The 24,893-nt window shown below is 43.1% G+C and overlaps 1 protein-coding gene across 1 annotated transcript in view; it reads right to left on the bottom strand.

Moving 5' to 3' along the window:
• The window catches only part of schip1 (schwannomin interacting protein 1), a 195,156-nt gene that overhangs the window by 127,645 nt on the left and 42,618 nt on the right, over positions 1–24,893 (bottom strand). The window contains exons 6-8 of the mRNA XM_047593814.1: positions 4,152–4,216; positions 3,884–3,955; positions 2,998–3,133 (exon numbers count right to left, since the gene is read on the bottom strand). Of these exons, the coding sequence (XP_047449770.1) occupies positions 2,998–3,133; positions 3,884–3,955; positions 4,152–4,216 (273 nt within the window). The remainder of the gene's footprint in view (positions 1–2,997; positions 3,134–3,883; positions 3,956–4,151; positions 4,217–24,893) is intronic.

Raw genomic sequence — 24,893 nt, 5'->3', positions numbered from 1 at the left:
AGTAGCAATAATGCTAGAAAAACATCTAGCCAGTCCCCAAACACTATTGATTGATGCCTGGTTATAAAAAGAAATCTATCATGTAGACAGTCTGAAATTGAAGCTGGGGCCGTCTCTGTGTGTGCGTGTGTGTGTCCACGGGTCTGTGTCTGCTCTTGTTTGTGTGTGTGCAGTTGTAGGTGGTCTGGCTGGCTGCGTTGACACGGCACAGTATTATGAAACAATAAAATTTGGACAGCTGATTCATATCTGAGCATAAAAGCCAGAGTTTTGTTAGGTTCCTCTTTAATGAAACCTATAATTTCTGCCTCGCTCTGCGCCGTTGTTGCCATAGAGCGGAGGGATCGATCATAAAGAGAGATATCCAGGGCTGCCGTGTTTTTTTTTCTGTTTTTTTGCTTTTTTGCGAGATTGCCATGACAATGAGCGAGCTAAGTTACACTGTAAAATATCATTTGCACAGTGACGATTTGCCTGTCAACCATGTCATGCACAAAGGTGGAAATGTAACGCTGATACAAAGACATGGTGCCGTGCACACAAGCTTGCACACACACACACACACACACAGTGCTGCAGTGTTGTGCAGCAAGGTTTTGTCAAAGACTGATGTTATAGTCGCAAAGGTTAGAAATTCAATCACTTTAGAGATGGCTTCCACGTCCCAGTGTCTCAAGAAAATATGACTCCATCCCCTCTGCGAGTGTGTGCGTCCAGGATTGCATAGACCCCGGTGTATGTTGAGAATGTACTGCTGGGTCAACAAAAATGAAACGGTTAGAAATTCAAACGGGGCAGAGCTGTCACGTCCAGCGACAACGTTACAGTTAAGAAAGGATGATGAAAGAAAGACAGAGAACGTGTGCGAAGCGAGACAGCGTTAAGACAATACATCAGATAAGATATCACTGGACTACAGTGATCCATCTGTAAGATATATAAAAATGAGAGGAGAAGCTCTCGCAGAGGAGAGCAGATCTACACTATCAGCACATTCAACCTGTGAACCAACATCTGTTTTTCATCTTCCCTTCTTCTCCGCCGCTCTCCCCTCTCTCCTTTGACCTTAGGGTCTTAACGCACACACACACTCTATCTCCCCCTCTCGCTCTTTCTCTCAGTGATGATCATCTGCCCTTGTCAGCAGGTCTAAGATACTGAGCTAAGCATTTCCTCTTCCATCCCAAAGGGCCTCAAACACAACCACTGTCTATTATGTATGTGCATGCTGCATGTATAAACAACGCTTGATGATTTTATCCACACAGCCTTCTTGGCCTGAAAGCTCACTACCGGCTGCACGTGTCAGATGAGTTGCTTGACAGCCTCGAAGACAGCATAAATTTACTTCTGCTGCTCACCACTTTCGATTCTCTTCACTCACAACCTGTCTGAACCCCCCTCACCCTCCCCGCCCTTATCCACGGGAATCCAAATCAAACAGTCTTCTTCAGTTTAAAAGCTTTTCTCTGTAGCGACTGAGAGGACAAGTACCACCTAAGAGTGCTCATACGCAGAACTCTCCCAGCCATCTCGGAGATTTAACCTGCCTGTTGACTTCAGGCTCAGAGATTAGTAGAAAAGTGTACACACACTTGCTATTCAGCCGGATAGCTACAGACGGCGTCGGCGCAGAATTATAATGACCACAACAGACACAGTAGAGAAAATCCTAGGGATTTAGTGTGGTCTGCTTAAATGGAAGACGGGAAGATGCGCTGAATGAGAATGGCCCCTGCACTGATTTCAATTCCCCCTGTGCTCTTTCAGCGAGAGAGAAAAAGTCAGACCGTATGTAAGACCATGTCCTTGTATATTTACACTTTTGAAGTGGTTGGGTTTGAGTTTGCTTTGCAATGAAAATTATCTGAGAGACGCTGCCCCCTTCTGGACAGAAACGGGATTTCTCCAGCACAGCTCAAAACACTCGAGCCTTCACGATACAGCAGCAAGAAAGATTGAACCGAATCATTTCGAATCAGTCTCAAATATTCCCTATCTTTTATTTAACTTGTTGTTAATGTTATAAATACAATCTTAAAATTCACGCTTTAAAGCTAATGACATCACAAACATCAGGAGTCGGGAGGTAGAAACAAGACCAGAGGCGTAGGTTAAGACGACTTTGTCTTACAATAAACACCTCTGGTTTGCTACTCATAGTTCGAATTTGCTGATACCCCACAAAAGAAGATGTACGATCAATAAGTTCGGATTTGCATAAAGCTACAGATTTAGGAAGATTTACATAGTGGCAGCAGTGATTTAGTATTCTGGCTGCTCTCCCAAGACTTTTTAGCCCAGCTAAAACGATGCCAAATGCACAACACAGAATGCGAAATGAGGTAAGACAGAACACCAGAGTTACACCTAAAGGCTTAACAGAATCAGCGAAGCTTGCTGATGGCTATTGGACACCATACCAGAATTTACCGAGGGGAAAATAAATTCCCAAGTTAAGCGAAATCTCTGAAAGGGTAACGTAAAGTTGTGTGTCTATCAACTAAGTAGCAGTACAATGACCCTGAACATTGACTTAAGTCTACTACAGAAAGAAAGTACTACAACTGGAGTCTCACAGAGACGCTGCGTTTAAAAAGAGAGACGCTCCACCAAGCATCTTATAATGTGACTGAACTGAAGCAGTTGGAGGAGTGATGCAAATTTCCTCAAGAACACTGAGCAGATCTGATCCACAGCTGTTGACAATGTTTAGATGAGGTCGTTACAAAGGTTAAGAAAGAGGGCTATATCAGTATTGAAATGCGACATAATGTTCAACATGTAATAGTTATTTGCTTGGACTCGTGTTTGTCTGTATCAGAGATTCAGACTGCCACAAACTTATAACCGAAGGCTGCACATGCAAAGCCTTTCTTTTCATAGTTGCAGTAAAATACCACATTAGCCATCGTGTGTTCAATTGACACACATCCTCAAACGCGCAGCCTCTCTAAATTTGCAACGGAGAATATGTCTGACGTGGGCATGACTTACTGGGGTGCTGCCGTCTGACAGTGTCATCATGCTGATTGACATGCTCATCTTGTCGGAGGAGGAGAGGGAGGGAGGGGAGGGGCTCCTTTTCTCCACTTCCTGTCTCTGCAGGAAGTCGCGCCAAGCCCGCTGGATGCTGCATGTAGTAATAATATGATAGTTTAGACTTGTAGAAACAGCCCAACACATTAACATTTGTGAATTCACTTGAGATCTAGTCAGTTCAAATCACACACAACACTGCCAGTTCCAACCCATTTATACAGTCATATAACCTGGAGCATTGACTCCTGACCTTTTTGTTTAGTAACCCAATAATTGGACCCACCCGTACTGTGCAAAGAGCTTTTACAAGAGAAACATTTCCAATAAGAGTGATTTTTCATTTATACTGCAGACTGTTGGATAGCAATGGTTTTCTAGCCTTCATGCTCTAAAGAAAAAAGTATCTATTGCAAATTTTATTTTTTGTGGATGGTTGATACTGATGATATATGGCTTCTTTAACAATTATTCATATTTCCAACACAAATCTCATATTACTCTATTTTTACCTCAACGAAAGCTCCTTAAGAATGTCATAAATATAGTATACATTAATATATATATATTTAACTTCAATCAACTTCGGTCCTTATCACAAAAACTAAATGTTTGATTCATTTCAGGACTTTACCCTTTAAATGCCACTGTTTGGCAGTGACGGCATCACATTTTTTTCCACAAATTTAACCATGACCCTTAAAAAACCCCACAAAATTTAAAACATTAAAAAAAAAGGAGATAAAATATTACTATATTTATAAAGTTTTGAAGAGGACACTTTTGTCACTTAATGGTAACAGCTGCTATTTTGAAAACCTAGAAAACAGATGATTATACTCACATCAACACCTTGGTCTCAACGGGCGGCAGGTTGATATTGATGTTGTTGTCTAGGTCCATAGTCAGATGATTACTGAGCAGGGGAAGACAAGGGGGGGGCGGGGGTAAGATTAGGGGACATTCAGAGGACACAGACATGCACCACACGCACAGGTTCAGTCTGGGTTATCAGTAATTAAACAGCGATGCCTTTGTACCATCTGCAGAGAAATTGGCTTGTTGTTCATTGTGCCTCTGTTTATTGTTGCATTTGCAATTAAGAAACCCACCTCTGCAGCTGGAAGGCCTCGTCGTTAACATGCTTGTAGTCACTCTGGAGGCTCTTCAGCTGATCCTGCGTGTGAGAGAGACAGACAAGAGGAACAAAACAAAGAGTCAATCAGAAGGAAATTAAGAAAGAAAGCGGGTTACGTCTCAGATATGTGGGGACAGTCTAAATTTGAGTGAATTTGGGGCAGATGTTTTGATTATTGTGCTGAACTCAGGGACCCCTGAAGCGAGTGGTTTAGCTCGGGCCAAATCTGCTGGCTTAGCACTCACAGGCATTTGGTTTTAAAGTCACAGAGAGAGAAAACAGAGATGAAGGGTATAATTAATGCAACTACAGCACAGTTGTACGGACACGACAGGATTCGATTAGAGCAGTAAAACTTTACACTTTCACTAAAAATGACTTTTAGCTCCGTTCTCCACTCCTCACCAGCTGCTCTCCTCCTCCTCCTCCTCCCTACCGGCCCCACTCTTGTGTTTTAATAGTGCTGTGTAATGAGGACAGGCCTGCCTCTACATAATTGAGCAGACTAATTCAATTACAAAGGAGCAACAAAGTTTAAGTGGAGCAGTTCTTCCTTGATGAGCCGAGAGGGTCACATGAGGGCACTGAGCATCCACCAGCTTCGACACGGAAGATCTTGCGCGCGTGTGTTTCGACTCGATGCAAGTTACTTAACTTCCTGTTAGACTTTATTCAGCCACAAGGGGAAAATGCTCAGTCACAGTAGATCAATTGCAAAAACACACACACACAAAAAAAACTCTTGAAGTGCACTTAAAAGAAAAATAGGTGTAAAAAAAATGAAATAAATACAAAAAATACAATAGACAGTATAAGCAAAACAAATGATAATGGTCTGATTCATATACCATTTGAGTGCCTACATTGCTTAGAGTATGGGCCCAGTGAAACTACAGTATGTCTTACTGGATTTTCTGCGAAACTCAAAATTACCGTCAGAAGCCACCAGCATCATTAAAATATCTTCTTGGGCTGTTTGTGTAATTTCATGTGGCAGAACGTGTTGTTTGTCTCATCAGTCTGCCTGCCAGAAGGAACAAGCAGCTCATTAGACAGAATCAAGGAATTAGACTAGTGATCAATGACTGCTTCAAGGAGATTTTTTTTTTTTCCCCTCTCATCCCTTTCGGTCTGTTTGTCTTTCTCTCTCGATTTCTAGCAAATGAAAAGCGGATCTTTGAAAGCGTAGCTGCAGCTCAAAGGTGGATTATACAGAAAAGTGCCTGATCTTTTCTCTTTCCCTGAGAGCCAGAGTTTCCTCAGCCGTTCCAAACACCACCTTAAAGATTTTCTGGACAGACACTTGCCTCTCTATCTGCGTCACACGTAGGCACCGGGGTCAAAAACTTTAAAACAGACTTAAAAAAAAAAAAAAAAGAAGTGCCATTTGAGAATTCTGAGACAGGCAGACAGAGAGCACGAAAAGCCCGAAAAGTAAGTGAAATGAAGAGGCCTAAGCTTAAAAGACACAGAAATAACTCAAAGTCAGTGAGATGTAGAAGAAAAACTACTGAAAGAGACAAGAGACAGAGAAATGAGCAAGAGACAATGATGGAGAGATAAGCCAAGTATAAATGAGGAGAGGAGAAGTGCGTGTCCCTGTGTGAGTGTGTGTGTGTGTGTGTTTGATTGTGAGATTCTGGGTAATGGAGTTGCCGGGAGACTGAATGAGCCGATCATTTCAATTTCCCCTTAGAGTTACTGATGGTCCTGTCACAGGCCCGGCCAGACAAACTATTAGCCCACCTCAGGAATAAATACACACACACACACACTTTCAAGCAGACACACACAGGCACAAGCACTCACACACACACACAAAACGCAAAATTGCAGAATGACCGCACACATCTGTTCATGTGCTGTCGTGTATCAAAAGCACAAATAAAGTTTATTTGGTGTTTTCTTTAACGAGTAAAGCATCAGTGGTGCAAACTGAAAAGGTTAATCAAATGTAGATTATGTTACGTTGATTGTAACAGCGCTGTCATTATACAGTAGGTGCATCTTCTTTGGTTGATAAGATCATTATTGCTCCAGACGCTGTGAAAAAATAAAATATTACAAGTTTTCATGGTTCTAAATCAGCTGAAATGTAAATAATTACAAATAAATAGTTTAATATATATAGAAAGAGATATTCTTGAAATTGAATTAGAGTATTTCTCTATTTGTGCATTTCTTTCCAGAATTTCATTATACAAATACGTTACAAACATATTAATTATTCATTAATGAATCCCATATTTAACTTTGCAAAGATAAAGTTTTCTATAATCCATTGAAGATGGAATTTAAATTTTTAATCTAACCCGATCTTTATGAAAAAGCAATTATTGGATCAAATTCTGTCTTTCCCTTTGCCTTGCAGTTTTTGTTACTGATTCAATCCGTGCGGGTCTGCGTGCGCTTGCAAAAACTCCCACGCTGATATCCGCAGCGCATTATTCACCACTTAAACAAAACCTCGACCTCAGCAGGACATTTATTACCATCTTAAAACACGGTATTGATTTGCAAAATATGTAGCTGTGTACGTTTTGCAATTATTGCACACTAAACCACAAAACGGAACTTGTTGTCAGGAACTGTTTATTTGATCCTGTCTGAAGGTGTTTTCCTCCCTGCTATCCATACCTCTGTGATTTCATCTCTGCCTCAGCGGAAAAGCCCATCCCGCTTGTGGGGCAGGAATGCCAAAAAAAAAGTCCCGGAACATAAACCAGAAGTTTGCATAATTTAGTGGCAGAGCCGACAGAAAATCTATAGTCATTTTGGGCTTTGGCAGTGCCAAGCAGGCTTGTATTGATTGGTGTGTGTAGATAAGTGTGTGTGTGTGTGTGTGTGTGTGTGTGTGTGTGTGTGTGTGTGTGTGTGTGTGTGTGTGTGTGTGTGGATATGCGTGTTGGTGAATTTATGATAGAGTCAGGAAGAGTGGAGCCAGAAGGATGCAGGGAGGACGAGAGGGATGCTGATGGAGAAGGGACCTTGAACCCGCAGGACTTAACACAACAACATAGGAAATAGAGCTAAAGACAGCCAAATAGAGACCAGGAGACCCCCCCACTCACCCACACCCCCACTCCCTCATCGCCCTTTCTCTCTAACCCAACCTCTAGCTCCACTTTACACAGTAAATAAATGAAAATAAAATAAGACAGGAGTGACAGTGCGTTGAGAAGGCAGACATTTATGAGAGATAATAAAGGGAAAAATAAATAAATAGGAATATTTGACAGCTATTTGACATGTCTTTCTTCATATTTCTACAAGTGCGTACAATACTGTGCAAACGTTTTAGGCAAGTGTGTGGAAAAAAATGCTATAAACTGAGAATGCTTTCATAAATATAAATAATGATTGTTTATTTTTTATCAATTTTCAAAAGTATTTGGTGTTATTACTCTTTCCCTTCCCACTAGCATCAAATCCTTATAGGTACACTGACACAAAGTCAGGAATTCTGTATGATCGCAGACGCAGTGGTTGGAAACTTGAGGTGAAAAACACATCAAGCATATTTCCCTTGGAAATCAGAAGATGTCCAGCTGTATCATAGGCTCAGAACTGGCAGAAACCAGTACAGTACCAGGTACATCCATCTACTATCTGGAAAAGTCTGGACAGAAGTGGTCTTTATGGAAGAGTTGCAGCCAAAGATCCAAACCTCTGACACGGAAACAAGGCCAAGTGACCCAACTATGCATGATGAGTCAAACGCAGAAGGCAGTTTTTCACTGAAGGGCTGGGGATCGCTACAATAATGAGTGTCTGCAGGCAACAGTGAAGCATGGTGGAGGCTCCTTGCAAGTTTTGGGCAGCAGTTCTGCAAACGGAGTTGGGGATTAGGTCAAGATTGATGGAGTCCTCAATGCTGAGAAATACAGGCAGATATTTATCCATCATCAACACCACCAGGGAGGAGGATGATTGGCCCCAAATTTATTCTGGGGCAGGACAAAGACCCCAAACATACAGCCAAGGTCATTAAGAACTATCCTTAGCGTAAAGAAGAAGGAGAAGCCCTGGAAGTGATGGTCCCATGGTCCCAACAGAACCCTGATCTCAACATCATGGAGCGTGTCTGAGATTACATGAAGAGGATTTGAGGAAGCCTACATCCACAGAAGGTTAGTTCTCCAAGATGTTTGGAACAACGTATCCGCCGAATTCCTTCAAAATCTGTGTGCAAGTACCTGGAAGAATTGATGCTGTCTTGAAGGCAAAGGATGGTCACACCAGGTATTGATTTGATTTAGATTTCTCTTCTGTTCATTCACTGCGTTTTGTTCATTGATGAAAATAAACTATTAACACTTCCATTTCTGAAAGCATTCTTAGTTTAGAGCATTTTACACCTGCCTAAAACGTGCACATTACTGTATATACAATATTTTCTGTACTGTGGGCCCAAAAATAGTTTAAGTTTGGCCAATGCAATGAAGTGGCAACACATTCTCCATATTTATACAGTCTATGGATAACACGTGTTCTGCAAATACTCAATACAAACTCAAGTAGCACAAATGACAACAAGGAGCCCAAAAAGCAATGCGATAAATGAATAAATGTCTATATTTACCAAATGAATTGCGCTTGTTGTCAGATTATTTGAACAGATAACGGCTGTGGTTGAGTAGGGAGAGAAGACTGTCCATGAATCACGGGGGTAACGGTTCAATCCTACCACATGACAACGCGTCCTTGAGCAGGACACTGACCCCAGGGTGTTTGGTAAACTGTGAATGCGAGTGGATCCATGCGTCATTGTGGCTGTAAAGCGCTTTGTGCACCAACCTGGAGAAAAGCAGCTTAAATATAAGGCCATTTACAAGGCGATGAGCAGGAAAAGGACAATAAGAAATCATCTCAGCAAGACGTTAAAATTAAAAATAAAAATCCAACACCGATGAGTAGTAGTAGTAATGACAGAAACTGTTCGTCATTTTTTGGTGTCCCCTGTAAGCATTTCCATTAGCTTGCAGCTATAGCATGTATTAATATGTTTGTTTGTTTTTTACTACTTTATTTTGTTGTTGTTGCTTTTTATTTTGTTTGTTTCGTGCATTTGCAAGGGTTTTCTTGAGACGCAGTACGCTGAGCTCTCGGCCGCTGTAAATTAAGAATAGGTTTGACAGGATTGTCAAGGAGGACAATTGGGTTGAGGGATATTTACAGCGGGCAGGTCCTCAGGAAGGCCAAATCCATTCGACCCAGCCAGCCTAAGCTACCGCTCAGTGCTATCTGTGTGTGATGCCTTTGTGCGGTGTTTTGTAGTGTCCCAAATATTACACGTGTGCAGAGAAATGTGAGCGTTTTACTCTAACAGAAGGGTTTCCTCCAAAATTCTGTGCATGTTTCATATGCTGTGACACATTTTCCAAGAAATAATACAGGTTGTATAGTAGAACGATGCAATTGACCAATAGAAACTGGTTTATTAAATTTATTACAAAGATTCTGGTTTTACACATCAAGACGTACTGTGTGGATGCTTGCTGTTGTCTACAGGGAGACACTATACAGACTAAACCACTACTTGTATATATTATATTGACACTGATATTGTGTTTTTGTTATGCCGCACCATAATGTATTTTTTACGCTCCTTATATTTCTTATAACGTTTTTAGGGTGTTTTGTTTTAACTGCCTCGTAGTTGTCTTTATGATTGCCTTGCAGGAGTTTGGTGTCCCTGCTGCCTCGTTGTCTGCATGTCACATTTTCTATAAAAGGACGATGTAAAAGGCGACTTTACCTGACATGAATCTAAAGAAGAATGTGGCTATAGAGGGGAAAAGCATTGCAGTGATGTTTGGGTCATTTTCAACTTAAATGTGATGCTTGATCGTTCATCAGCTTAAGAGAAACAGGGAACAAATGCATTAAAAAAAATCTTATTTATCTTAAAAGGGTGAGACAGACAACACACCGGAGACAGGACGGAGGAGCTGAGTGACTGATGCTGTGAGGGCCGATATGGTTAAAAGATGGTGAATGGATTAAAGAAGCAGATAATACGAAAGTACAGTTCCTTCTTGGCAGAGGAAAGAAGAAAAGACGGAGGTGAAAGAACAGGCCCGTAGCCTCAGAAAAAGAAAAAAAGAAAGAAATTGGACCAACGCCAAGCAGCCAGAGAAACACGGAAAAAAGAGAAACTGCCTTCCTGGGAAGTGGCCTTCATCTCCCCAGTACACGAGGCGTAAATCTGTACATCGCACCCCCGTACTAACACTCACACACATGATTTAAATAGCTCTCCTGCTCCTTTAAATGCCACCTTAACTCAGCTCAGCAGACAGAGTGACAGACAAAGAGGGGAGACGAATGCACGCACATACACACACACCTGAGGAGCTTATAAAAACACACGCAAAGTTATAACCCATTTCATTGCCGCGCGATTTTTTTTTTTCTTTCAACTCTGTCGCTCTTCTAAGGTCACAATCTTCTCCTTTTCTCCACGCGACACAACAAACATAATCTATTCTGATGTGTTCGCCACTTCTGTGTGCCTACTTTACTTTTCATCTCCTCTTGTTTGTCTTGCGCTCCCTTCACAGTCTCTCGGGCTATAGTTGGTTTTCCTCTTTAATACTTGATGAGCTTCCTGATGGGCTGGCAAAGGACTGCTGGTCGTCACTCTGTCGTTGTTTAGCATTGTAGAACGCCGGCCAGCTGCCTTTGCTTTGCTAATGAACAAAAATTAACTCCGGCAAACAGTCTCCAGACACATAGACATTTACAGGATCTGGAACACACACACATTGCATTTTCAAACCTATAATTACCCGGATAATTCTAGTTGTTGAGTGAAGACCAACAACATGCGTGACGGATGCATTTAATAGTATCCATAAAAATAGATGTATATATAGTGTAACGACGGATTTTAAAATCATTGCATATACAACGTGTGTACTGTACAATCCATTATATGCCTCTGAAATATAATGAAGTATAGGAATGAGAGAAAAAAATGGAGATAAGTACCATTACTGCTAAAGGAGGCAGAGAAGTAACTAAACATGTGACAGGACGTGCAGGAAATAGAAGGAGAAGCAGAGGGAGACAGAGTAGCTTAACCGCTAAAGCTATCAGACGAGATGTAAGATTCACAAGGAGCTATAGAGGACAGGTGGTTGAATAAACTCTATATAAGAAATCACTGCTATACAGAGAAGGTTTTTTTTTGTGATTTTAAAGATGCAAGCAGACAGCAACTCCGCATGGTGCAGAAACAGGAAGTGATGCATTATGTAGGAACATGTCAGAGCACATGTCCTCTACTCTCTTCTCTCTTTCATCAAGCTCCATCCTCTACTTTCTTATCTAATTTGTTTTAGTCACGCAGCTACTCTGTGCTATTACTGTAGAGCACGTTAGCTGCTGTGTCGCACCCTCCCTTCCTCCTCCATCTTCTTGCAAATGTCTCTGGCCTGGGGTTGCCCAGTCGTCATGGCCCGCAGCTATCCACCCATACCTGAGTGAGCAATGCTCCAACCTGTCTACCTCTTATATTCTCAAACTGTCATGTAACATCCTCGGCTATATCTTGCACGTCGACCATCGTCAGATTCTACACGTTTGCTTTAGTCAGATGGATGTATCTACGACAGGCGGACTGTAGGTTTATCTCGTTTCTCCGCCGCCATTGTCGACTTCAGACTTGCCCTGGAGGTTTCAGGCCGGATTTTGTTAAGCATCTCGAGACAATTTGGATTGTTACTGACGATATATAAATAAAATTCAATTGAATTGCGTCGGAGGAAGTGAAGTACAGTGTAAGTGGGTCACACTTGCGCTTAAGTACAGCGCTCGACTAAATTTAATTTCTCATCCTTCGACATTCATTAGTCATCATAAAACAAAGACAAACAACTAAATAGAGACAGGTTTTCTCTCCACACGCATGGAATACTAACTCTATTCAGGCGATGACCAACCTAATAACGGGGTAACCTTGCGGCTCGGAGTTATTCCAGTCACCTTTCAGCCGGAGAGCTGTCATGACCTGGTCCTTCACTGATGGTAACCTAACTGGTTTAAACACCATTACACCATCTGCCATGCAACACAAACTCCCCCCTCGCTACACACCTACACCCGCACACACATATAAAGGCTACACTGAGTACCGGGAGGCAGCCTCTATCAGTCAAACCTCCCTGGGGTCCTTTGGCCTAGCCAGCCAGCCGGCGCCATCTCTGCCATCGCACTCACATCCTCATCGCTCTCTTCTGCCACGGGGACACAGAACCTGTCGGTACGCCCTGTGTTTGTGTGTCAGGCTGATAGCAAAAACCGAGAACAGGTGCCGTTATCTCGGGCCGTTCCTGGCTAGACGCTGTGTCTTATGGCACTTGTGTGTGTGTGTGTGTGTGTGTGTGTGTGTGTGTGCAGATTTGCTAGTGTCCATTGAGATTCAGCGTCCAGACACTGGCAATGTCGTCCCTGAGTGACCCTGCAATCAGAGCCGGCTGGCACTCTTTCTATTGCACTCATACGCACACACACAGACACACGCAGGCTTCTTCTTTCTGCTGTGGGAGTTCGGCTAATGACTGACGGTGTCAGAGACAGAGAGGACAGGCGCTGCAACAGAAAGAGGAAATGGAGCAAGGAGAAAACCTAAAGACAGTCAAGCGAGCTAATCTTCCACCGTGGAGAAAGGTGCAATAACACATCACTGATGCACGGCACGAATGACGATGTAATGGTAATGGCAACATTAATGCACTACAGAGGCGTGAGGCAAGAAGCTTAAACTACGGTATAAGAAAAGGAAGTCCACTCTGCGGTTACCGGGGTTTAATGTATATATGTGCACAAACAAACCGAGACGCATACACAGGGGTCCAAGGTTGTCAAGGCAACAGAATGAGCATCTGTAAGGTGTGAGACTGGAGCAGAAACTAGCCTGGAAAACTATTCTGTGCGCACAGCATGTGCCTGTCATCTTTGCAGTTATATAAAAGTTGAAATTCTGTCTCAAATCATAAATACCAGATGATTTGTAACATTTTTTTGTAAAGAACAGTCATGTAACAGGAGCAATGCTGGTGCACAGACAAAAAAGCAGATTTTCAATGCGACAAAGAATAAACGTAATTTCACCAAAAAAAAAGGTGTTTATTCGTGCAGAACATACAGTGCAGCTGATTAGGAGGCGTCAGGCATAAAGACATTCTAGTTTACAGCAGCGAGAGTCAGGCCCAACAAAATCAGACAACAACAACGTACACCATGACGGGGGGGGGGGGGGGTCTTATCGATTCACTGTGCAGGCATGCACAGCCTGGGGAAATGTACATTATGATTTCCTCCTGTCCTTTTCCCGAGCCACGTTCTCCCTGGTTAGTTAGCCCTCCCCGCTCTCCTGGTGGGCCATAATCAAAGCCATAAAGCCGACCGTTAACATGCCAGAACAAACACACAGTAAAGCAGCCCCTTTTACAACACCACTCAATACTACCTGTCCTCCGCGGCAGCTGAGCCAGAACACCACTGTACAAACGACTGCACCGCACGGCCACCACCAATATATATGCAAACAGCTGAGGGTAAATGTATGCAACTATAAAGTCTCTTTTATTGAGCATTATGGTCAAACGGAGGGATCCGCATTGTTGCTTAATAAGATTGTAAAGGCAGTTGTGGAAAACGTAGTAAAAGAGATGCAGACTAAGGAATACGAGTTCCCCGGGGGCTTTTTAGTTAGGGTGATATAATCCTATATGGAACTTCATTTTGCTTCTCAACAAGTTTCGTTAAAGACCTCTAAAGGGTATTCAACTTTATTTGTGCTTCCCTCGTCCGGAGATATTTGTTTTCTGAGCCCCCGGTGGAGGCAGTCAGAGCACAAGATATGCTTAAAGGTTGATGTTTGACATTAAAAGAGGTGATTTAGAGTGATTTAGAGCGTCACTTTAACTAGAGGCAGCAAACTTATAGAACACGATTTAAGAAAGATTGGTCAAAGGACAGATTATGATGACTTTAACCCATAACACAAAAATAAAAAACACAAAGCAAAATGTGCTGATTTCTTTTGTCAAACTTTTTTTAAATTAAAAACTAATGGTGGTAAGGTTTTGTGTTTGAAAGGTAGAATTTCTCCAAGCACAAGCTGAGCTCCCCAGACGATGCCATTTTCCCACATGCGACGGTGCTTCCTCTTAACTACAGGATGTTTTCCTACATTTGTCTTTACCTGCTGCAACCTGCAGTAAACTGATCTTTAACATGTAAAATTGCACCGAACATCTAATGGTGCAACAAGTAAAGTGGAGGTCAGCGGGATTTGATTATTTGCTGTATGTTGATTTATTTTTTAACTTCAACTAAGTTCACATACAAATGACCGGTTAAATAGACGCATAAAGACCCGTTTTCTTTCCAATGTTTGTGATAAAACTACAAGTTCACATGCAGCGCTCACAACCACTCCTCATCCCAGGTACGCACCCACACATACGCACACATACAAAACAAACAATTACAGTGAGGCTTGAGCTGTGAGTTAAAGTCAAGACTGTCCATTAGCAATGGTCCATCTCTGCTTCAGGCTTAATGAAGTAGAAAGCCAGAAGAAAGAGAAACCCTGCAGACCTGATTAATGAAAGGGGGAGGGAGAGGGAGGAAGAGAGTAATAGGGACGAATGAGATTGGAGGGAAAGAGGTCGAAAAGAGAGAGAGAGACGAGTAATGTGTAATTAGAGTCGATGAAGTAAGAATGGAAGGGCAGGGAACTAGTGGGGAGGAGATTTTACTAGAGTTATTTTATTTATTTGATCCGTGCAAAGCTGCTATGTGAAAAACTCTTACCTAGTATTTATTCCATCTTTGCACTGCAGCCAGCTTTTCTCAAATCTGCTACTGTATCTCCTTTCAGAGTCTTTTTAAGAATCCTGGTGTGTCCACGACCGTCGCTTAAAAGCGCGGAGAGCCCGGCTCAGTTCGCTTCAGCTCGGCAGGAAATGATTAAAGTCACGGTCCGGTGAACCTGCTGGTTGCCCTCGGCCATGTGGGCCCCGGGTGGAACCTCCCACCTGTGCTGGGCCTCTCAGGGAAGGCCAGGTGCACGCACGCAGACACTCACAGGAACGAAAATCAGTCACCTGTGCGGGGCTATGAAGCAAGCATTAGGCGGTTAGCTGTGGCTAAAGCTCGGCTACGCTCTAAAAACCATCAGCAGCAGGAATGGCATGGCAGGCTGGCAGCGTGGGCGTTCATTAAAACACCCAGCACCGTTCACAGGGAGGAACAAGGCCATAAAAGCAATTAATCTGCCCATAAACAAGCCATTCCGCCTGTCCAACACACACACCCACAAACACACACACTCTCGTGGCAGAGGGAGCAGGGGTGGCGGGGAGAGGAGGGGAGCTCTTGTTCCTCCCGGCTCTCTTTCTCATTATCTCTCTCCGTCTGATTTTGTTTCTCTGAACTACTCGGATAAATCCAAGGATCTTAAGGTTCTTTAATCTAAAAAGGGCAGTTATCTAAATCCTACAGGGCTAAGTTGTGGCGATAGCCCCAGACAGAAGGTGGGTCGAAAAAAAAAAATCATCACAGTCACTGCAGATCACTAGACCGAGCTCAGATGCCGCAGCCCGACCCAGATGGTTTTTCAGAACTGTCAGTGATGTCATCTCACAGGGCTGTGCAACGCCCGGTGCAATCAATCTCTCTTTATCACTGGTTCCCTTGTTCTGATTCTGTCTTTAAGGATGGATGCACAACAATCTATTAAGCCCACAGTAAGAACACGTATTTATTCTCATCATGATGTACTTACCAATTTAAAGTCAACAGGAAAGTCTTAAGAAGTGTAAATATGAACATTACATTACTTTGCATTAAGTTATGAAACTTAACTAGTAGCTGGTTTTGCTGAATAGTCTCAACAATACTCCAATTAAAATTAAAATTCTAATTTAAAGTGGTCACGTCAATTTGGGACCAGTTAAATTAAACTGTTAAATGCAAATTCAATTACATGGGAAATATGAATTAATTTGCTTATAACTAACAAATTAACTTTTCTCCCTTGGCAGCCCCTGCACACCACGGGGTCTTGCCTCAGCCATGTCCATCTTTACATTATTTTTTTTTTTCTCTGCTTGCTTCACTTCTCCACCGGTACAAAAATATTACAATAAGCATTTGAAGAAAAATGTGCAAAGTCTCAGCAGTGTGTGCATTTATTGCAGGGGCTGCACACACGATGAGATGATGACTTGCACGCCTCATTCCTACTGAGTGATAATGATTGTCTGAGCCAAGAATAGTAGTAGGCTGCTGGCAGCTTTAATAGGGGGGAATGTCTGTCTGCCGTCCGACCCCATGGCTACACTTTAACTAGCCTCGTCGCCAAAGGAAAAGCTGTAACCATGCTGGGACAAACACAAATGAAAGAACGTGCACTTTCAAGTCCACCGCTGCATTTGCACGGGCAAGGGAGCAAGTAATAGAGGGTGTTAGGGAAAGGCATAGGGAGAAAACACAAATAGGCTGAAGGACAGGTAGACTCCAACAAAGGTTAGCTTTAGAGTTTGGAGAGTTTAGAGAGGAAGCAAAAGCTGCCACACCTCTACTTTCCGAACATCCAATTATCCGTTCTCCATATCCTCTCCTCGGCTTTCCCGCAAAAAAAAATCACTTTTCTTTATGACATTCTGTCCTTCCCCCAATTATTTCAGAAAAAACGTGAAATTCTCGTTCTAACCTTGACTTCATTCCAGCATGTCTCACACAGTGTCATTCTGCCCTTCAGGGTCTGCGCAGACACGAGCGCACCAGGTATGCTGCACATTAGCAGATGCATTACTGCACCATGCTTTAATGAACAAACAGGCAAATGAGAAGGGAGAGATGCAGCCTCCCCCACCCCCTGATGCAATGTGGCCGAGGAAAATATACATATTGTCATTCCTCTTGTAAACCATCTGCTTATTCCCCGCCTCAACGAGAGCCTGAGGAATGGTAATGTTAAACACAAACACACATTCCCACACATCCCCCCTCCCCTGTCCGGCTCCCCTAATTTCATTTTCCGGTCCCGCCATCTCTCCTTGTAGCTGAGTAGCCATCAACCAGAGCCAATCTTGTGGAAAATGAAAACTATCTGAATATTCCCGTGGAGCTCGGAGGGGAAAGCCGAGCGCTCTTCCCTCCGAGCACCATTTCACCCGCCGTGTTTACGGGTCCGCGCTGAGCTATGGCATGTCTCGTCTTTGCTCTCCAGCTCAACAGAAGGAGAATAAAGTTGAAATTAGTTCCGGGGATGTATGCGTGCATTTTCGATTGCGGAGACGCGCTCGCACGCACACACCCAACCGCGAACACGCACGCCAGTTCAATTAGTGTCCAGTCGCGGGGGACTCAGGTGAGGGATAAGTCATGTTTACTGCACCTGTCTCTCCAGCAGGACCGGTGTTGGAATTAAAGCAGAGAGTTTGGGAGCTCTGCCACCGGAGCATCAACTGGAGGTCATAAACACACAGAGGAGACCAGCCGAAGTCTATCTTGCTTACATGATGACTCTGAGGAACAGATGCAATAAATAAATCAGTGCATTCCCAACCTTCAGGCAAACGCGCCGCATTAATATGAAGTCAAACATGCTTGTGTAAACATGAAGGCAAAATGTGAACAAAACTAATTTTTATTTATTTTTTTCACAAATGCACTGATGCGGAGGTAGCATACCGCAAACACAGCGTTTCAAGCATGAGTGTGTAACTGCACACGCCTGGGACTCTGATTGACAGGTACATGAGTAACTGTCACTAGTACACAGCTGATGAATATTCACACTGTTATTCCAACTGCATTATTCAAACCAACACGCACAAAGGCGCACGACCGCAAACCTGCATTTCCTTTTCAGACGCGTGCAGATGCAAAAAAAAAGAAAAAAAAAGAAAAATGCGACACAAAGACAGACAGTCAAATTTCCATTTCTCCTTGCAGCTCAATGTGTAGCTGTCAGCAGGTGAGCTGACAAAAGCGAGAGAATTGCATGTATAAGGGGGTGACCTTGACTTTAGACGCACACAACCCCACACTACAGTTAAGTTGCAGAAGTTATCCTCTCTGTGTGTTGGACTCTTTGAAAGTTGCACACATGCCTCTCATTTTGCCCATCTCAGTCAGTCAGTCTGTCTCTCCTTGCCTAATGTAAGAGGAAATGTCAGCGCTGGCCTGTAAATCTCCCTTTTAAATTGTGCGCGCGCGCGTTCGTGTTACATGCTTTAATGCAAAGCTGCAGAAAGGACTGGAAAAAGGGGAAGCGACTTCCTTCCACCACTGAATAAAACATCCCATTTGGAGCCAACAGCTATAAACCATAAATCACCTTTCCTCTTCCGCCGGGCCCTTAACCAAAGAGAGGGGAGAAGGATGAGCAGATGCATATGAGATAGAGATGCAGGTTATAATAAAGAGGTTTTGAAGGAGATGTTTGAACAGAATGTGTCAAGAATCTAATAAAGAGAAAGGGAGACAAGTGGTGTCATTTCAAATCCAAAAACCGAAACCCAAGTTGATAAAATAGCAATGAAATGAATCGTTGAAAGAGAGGATGAAGGTTGAAATTATTGTGAAACCATAAGGAATATTTTAATATTTTGTGAAATATAAACAAAAAAAAAAGACAGATTTTCTTGCACATGTGACGTCAAAGACTTTTTATTGCTGTGAGCCCATAAGGCTGCAGACTTTGGGAAGTCCATACAAGGATAATAACATGGGCAGGTAAAGCAGAAACATGGCTCTTTCCCCGTGGGTTCGGTCCTCGTGCAAAAGACATAAGGAAATGCATTCATACAGACACAAGAGTGGTTAAATTTTCCCAAAGTGAATAAGCATATTTTAAAAAATGATCTTTTGCCTCAAAGATCTAATAAAAACACGAACTACTTTCCAGGCGCAATCTCACAACTTTCATTATATCAGCTCTTCCCTACGGATTAAGATAACCAAAATGATCCTGTGACTTATCATCTCAGAGTCACGTCTGAAAGCTTGACTGACAGGAAGCTGCAGGAGTATCAGAGTCGCTTCAGTTTTTTCCTTCTGCACGAAGGTCGGCACGGCTGCAAAAAAATTCTCAATGCGACGGAACTGGCAGCTAGATGGAGCCTGTTACAATTGCTGTGAAACATAATATTGTTACAACCCTTTGCCACCGAACGCCGCCACTTGATTTCTCTTGAAATGTGCAGGCTGTAATTTGTGCACATAATCGCTGAGTGTTTGCGCGGATGAAGTTCAATTTTAATTACACGTACATGCACAGAACGGAGCAGGTGGGGAGGAGGCAGCGGTCAGATAGTGGTAAGTAATGCATTTTGCCTGAATACCTGTATTCTTATTTTATAAAGGACTGATTTTAATTGAATACTGAGGAGAGGTAATCACATCATGAGTACCAATCATTCCTGCATTAGGGAGCTGTTTTGAGTAGGTTCCTGCTATAGGCTGACTGTTAGGGGAATATGTATGACCGTCTCGTGGTATCTGCAAAATCACATACACTCTCACGCGTGGGAGTTTTTAACAGCTTGTGTCCGTTCATGTGACCATCTGTCTGTGTACCTGTGAGTGTGAATGCAGAGGAGCAACGTGGCTCTTGTCTTGTGTGTGTCCACGTGCCAGAAGGTGTGTTTCACCCGCTACATTTGTCTAACGTATTCTAATAGCTTGCAGGTTATTTACAGCCAACACATGCTGCAGCATTTAGCCGGTGCGCCATACATCACAATGGACATATGACCACACAGCGGAGTGATGCTCCATGGAGGAAGGTGATGGTGAATTATACTTCTTACTAATTCAAATGAAAAACAGTAAACGCCTCCATCAGAGCACTACTAGATGACTATGCAGATGCAGACTGCAAGTGTTGTGCTTGGTAGAAGTGTGTTTCCGCTTTAGCATTTATGGCTAATCCTCCATCTCTGCAGTTTTTGAATTGATTGTTTTGGATCTATAAAGATGGACCACATTGAGCTAAGGTTAAGGAGATGCAAACATCATCTTCAGTGAAATTTTGGCAAAAAGTTCCAGTTGCCAGTGTTGAAAAGTGAAGCAGGAAATGGAACTAAAAAAATAATGCATTGCCGCAGGCTGCATGCATAAATTACAGTGTCTATGTCCTGCAGCCCCATAAATGAGCCATAAGTGTTAGCATAGACATGATAACACCCCAATCCGAGTTTAAACTGAACCTAATGGAATATGAAAGGTGTCACTCATAGCTAAAACAGAATCATCACCTGACTCAGCTCTCTGCTCTATTCTGTGTTTTGTCCTCATTCAGCTCGTTGTTTTGGTTTCCACCAGATGTCCACAAACATAACTACAAATGAGTACTAAAGTTACACTACGTCTGCTGGATGTGTAACGGGTTAGCTGATACTTGTGCAACTGTTGCTGCTTTAAATGTGTCAGCAGCTTGCAATTATACAACCGTGCGGTCACTTCAAAGTCACAGGTCCGACCCCGATCCAGCCTTGTCCTGATTTTGCATACCCCACGGTTAAATCAGGTTTCGGTCCAGAGCAAGGCATTAATTCACCCTAAGCTATTTTGTGAGTGACAAAAACAGACGAGAATTTACTGCCACCATTTCTGCTCAGCCAATGTCCTACCCACCCAAGGAGCATGAAATGATGAGGTGAGGTTTTGTTAAAAATCACATTACGAAATCACACTCTAGGTGCAAAACCGGTCATTCAATAAGAGGCACTAGTTCGTAGCAATAAACACACAGAGACCAGAGAACCACACACAGGGGGAAAAAAAAACACATTTTGGGCATGTGGCAGGGGTAATGGACTCGGTAATTGCTTAGCAACAGGCAGTGGCACTACCACCTGTCTACCAAGGTACCCACTGAAGGTCAGTGTGTGTTTCTGTGTGTGTGTGTGTGTGTGTGTGTGTGTGTGTGAGGGGGGACGTGTGTAGGAGGTGCACCTTATTGTAAGACACAAACAGCTATACACCATCGCCTTCACATTGTTTTACAGGTTTTTGAACTCCAGGAACATTTGGATTTTATCTCCGCAATTGGAAATGAGAAATCCGTCAGAAATTCATCATATTATAATAACAAACGATACACTAACGTTAGAGCCTTTTACACGGGTATAAAGCGTATGCTAATGGCTGCGGTCTTCGCCTGTCGGGAATGTGTGGGTGATCCGTGTGTTTCCACGAGTCTGGGAGAGGCATTATTATTATGCGTTTGTGTATAGGTACCCCTGAGGGACCTGGCTGCCGCCGTGGATCTTTGTGCCTTGGAGGAAGAGGGAGTGATCTTTTAGCCTCAGGAGAGAAGGTGTGCGACGATGCTCTCCTTTCATGCGCTGCGTTTCCAGGCCGTCCTCTCCTCATCTCGTCCTTTTCATCCTGCCCCTATCCCTCCTTCGGTCTCCTCACTCTTTCACTGACTCGTGCTCCTGAGTTACATCACATGACACCCACACTGACACCCCCTCTACATCACACTCTGACTCTCCTCTCCTTGTGTTAGGTGTCGCGTGTGTGTATGTGTGTGTAAAAGAGACCTTGACTGCGAGCTTGATTTCGGGTTTAAAGGCGGATGGAAAAGAGTGAGGGTTTCTGACTGCTGAGTAAACCTTGTGTGTGGGTGCATTAATATGATCTAGGCTTGCAGTATACACTGTACATTCCTTATGTGTATGCCAGCAAATAAGCTGAACAAAGAGTTAGGATATCCCTCTGGCATCTATGCACAGATTCTCATCAGCAAATGAAAAAGGAGTGGAGCTGCCAACAGCGTTTTACCGTAGAGAGACGAGGATGAGGTCCAAATCGGGTACAGGACTAGATCATAGTCACAGAGAATAATACATGCATTTGATATTCAAAGTTGCTTTCAAAAATAACATGCAAGATGACGGGATTGTTCAAAGCTAAAACTGCCAGCCATTGTTTAGCTAACAGCGGGGAGGAGAAGGAACACAGTAGAAAGCGTTCACCTTTAGTATAACTGCTCATTCTCTCCTGTCAGAGCTGCTGTAATGAGAAAAATGCTTCCGACGGCACACTGTTTACTGGCAAAGTTAGCAAGAACAGTGGGAGCGTGCGCAAGCATGTGATCATGGGCATGTACAGTCAATTTACGACAACAGTGGGGCTGCAATTAGCGGTTCCCAGTGTCAACACTTGATATGCTCTCTTTCTACTGAGCTAAGGCGCTACGGTGTGCATATGCTCTGCGCAGCTGTGACGTATACCAAAGCATCGCATCTCAAAGACACAACCTGCTAATCCAAATTTAAATAAAAAATGTGATCATATATGTAGAGGGGTGTTGGAACACACAAGCATAAATGTTTCCATATATTTATAAAGACTTTAACGTGCAATCTGAAAAAGAAAATGTGTTATGCATATTTCCATCGACTGCTATGGAGCTAATAAATTAGGTTGAATAGTTAGCTACGTTGTGCATGGCTGTTGACGAAAAAAAAACTACAAGTAAAAAAATATATATAGAAGTCCAAAAGCAGCCATTGGAAGTTGGTAGACTTACACCAAAAGCTCTGTTTCCCAATTGAGAGAACCTGCAACCAGACCTGGTGCTGGTGCTCAGCTTCGGTCAGGTAGAGGTACATGGAGCTTGCCGCCGACACATATTGGTATCAGACCAGTACAAGAATGATGAAATTGATACTTTATTATTCATCACGGACTTCATGCGAGTGCAACTTTTCTCCAGGTCTGTGTGTCAGGAGGTAGGTGGGATATGTACAGAGTTTGATACTCAAATCCTAGCATCACAGCGGAATCTGATGCTGTTATCGAAATGTGTCGATACTCAGTAGAGAAGACGATTACACGGGATGCAGATTGGGTGGAAAAAGAATGAGCCAACTTTATATTTATATTTTTGTTATTTTGCACTAATGACTTTTTCCCTAAAACAATTAGTAAAGTAGTAAAAGGGTAATTGTTTAATTTTTATACTGTGAAATTATTTTGTATTGTAATTACATTTATTAATCCGGTGTTATATCCAATGAACTAAAGGAAAAATTACCAACATTTCAAGTAAAAAGTATTGGTATTGGTGATAATCTCCCTGTATCTACTTGGTATCGGGTCGATACCATGATTCCCAGTATCGCCCACCCCTACTTGAGAGTGCGAGGGAAGGCCTGCTGGCAGGCAGTTGAGCTGCTGAAAAGGTGAGTAAGAGGCTGTGGATGAAGAGAAAGGACTCCACCTGGACCTTCAAGTGAGCAGCTGGCATCTAGGCCGTGAACTTGGGACACCTGGATTCACAGCTGAACCCTCTGGAGCGAAACGAAACACCAAAGTAGGAGGGTGCCCACTTGACAACCCAAAGGATGGCACCACTTTAATGCACGCAGGAGAAAATGAACAGTTATTCACACGCAGTCTCTGTGTTTCGCTTGGTCCGTCTGTTCTTTGAACAATCCATACATATGGATGACCAAATTTGTCTGTGCTCGTCCAACACAAAGCCCAGTCTTTCTGTCTCGCTCAATTACTGCTTTCCCCCCTCATCGTCTCTCTCCCCTCAGAATCTCTCCTCTCATGCAGGAACTTTCACAGACATTTTCGTTTTTCATTGTTTGCCTTTTGGTGAGGTGACACCCGACACATTGAGGAGCCTAGCCGCCCTGGGAGAATACTAATAGAGAAGCCCGCGTCAGTGAGCCACGGGCGCTAGACGGAGACTGAAGCAGTGCACAGACACAGAGGAAGGGTGACACAAAGATGGGGAAGTGAAGAAGAGAGATTGTCATCAAAAGAAATAAAATGAAAGGACGTCTGAGGGAGACAGAGGGAGCAAAAGTAAGATGGAAATCTAAATTAAAGCAAGAGGGAGAAAAGGTATAGGAAGCAACGAACCGTAGAAAGACGTATGAAAAAAATAGGAATGGGTCAAACAGAGAGAGTGAAGTGAGTAGAGAAAGTAAAAAATGGTGAGTGCGGACAGCAAAGGGCAGAAGAGACAGAAATGAGGAGGAATGAGCAGATGAAGATGAAAGCGCTTTGGTGCCCAAATGCATAACTGAGCTGCATAAACAAGGGAGTCAGCAGAAAGAAGCTTTCCCTCTTCACATCCACCCACTCATGGCCGGGGTCACGCATACGTAGAAAGACATGCTCATAGCATGCACGCACCGCAGATATGTGGTCTCTTTCTGGTCTCTAAATAGGAGAAAAATTCTCTAATGATTCTTTCCAAGCATCATTTCTTCTTACTAAAAAGTGAGGATGCAGTGCTGGTTAACACCCTCTACACTTTAACCTTTGTGTCATTTTCCTGAGCATGTGTGTTTGCAAAACATACATACGTCGGCGTACGCATCGAGATCGACCGGCACCACAGCCGGCCCTAACCTGACTTTCATTTAAATCCTTCTGACTCACGGCCCCCCCGCCGCTTCACACCAGCAGGCCTTTTCTCCTAGAGGAGTAACTATAGCAACCCTTAAAAGCACGCCAAGATAACCCAACAGCTGGCCGAGATACGCGGGATCAAGGAGGGACAGGGGATAAGATAAGAGCCAAAAAAAACAAAGCTGGACAGAAGGTAAAAGACAGAAAACACAGAGGGGATGTTCAGTTTGGTGAAGTGAGGTCAAGTTTATTTAAAGAAGCTGTTAACAGGTTTTGCCCTAAAGACAACAAATAAAAACAGCAGCGC

The sequence above is a fragment of the Mugil cephalus genome, chromosome 9 (genome assembly GCF_022458985.1).
Source record: "Mugil cephalus isolate CIBA_MC_2020 chromosome 9, CIBA_Mcephalus_1.1, whole genome shotgun sequence".
Lineage (NCBI taxonomy): Eukaryota > Metazoa > Chordata > Actinopteri > Mugiliformes > Mugilidae > Mugil > Mugil cephalus.
This window is presented reverse-complemented; position numbering and strand designations above follow the sequence as displayed.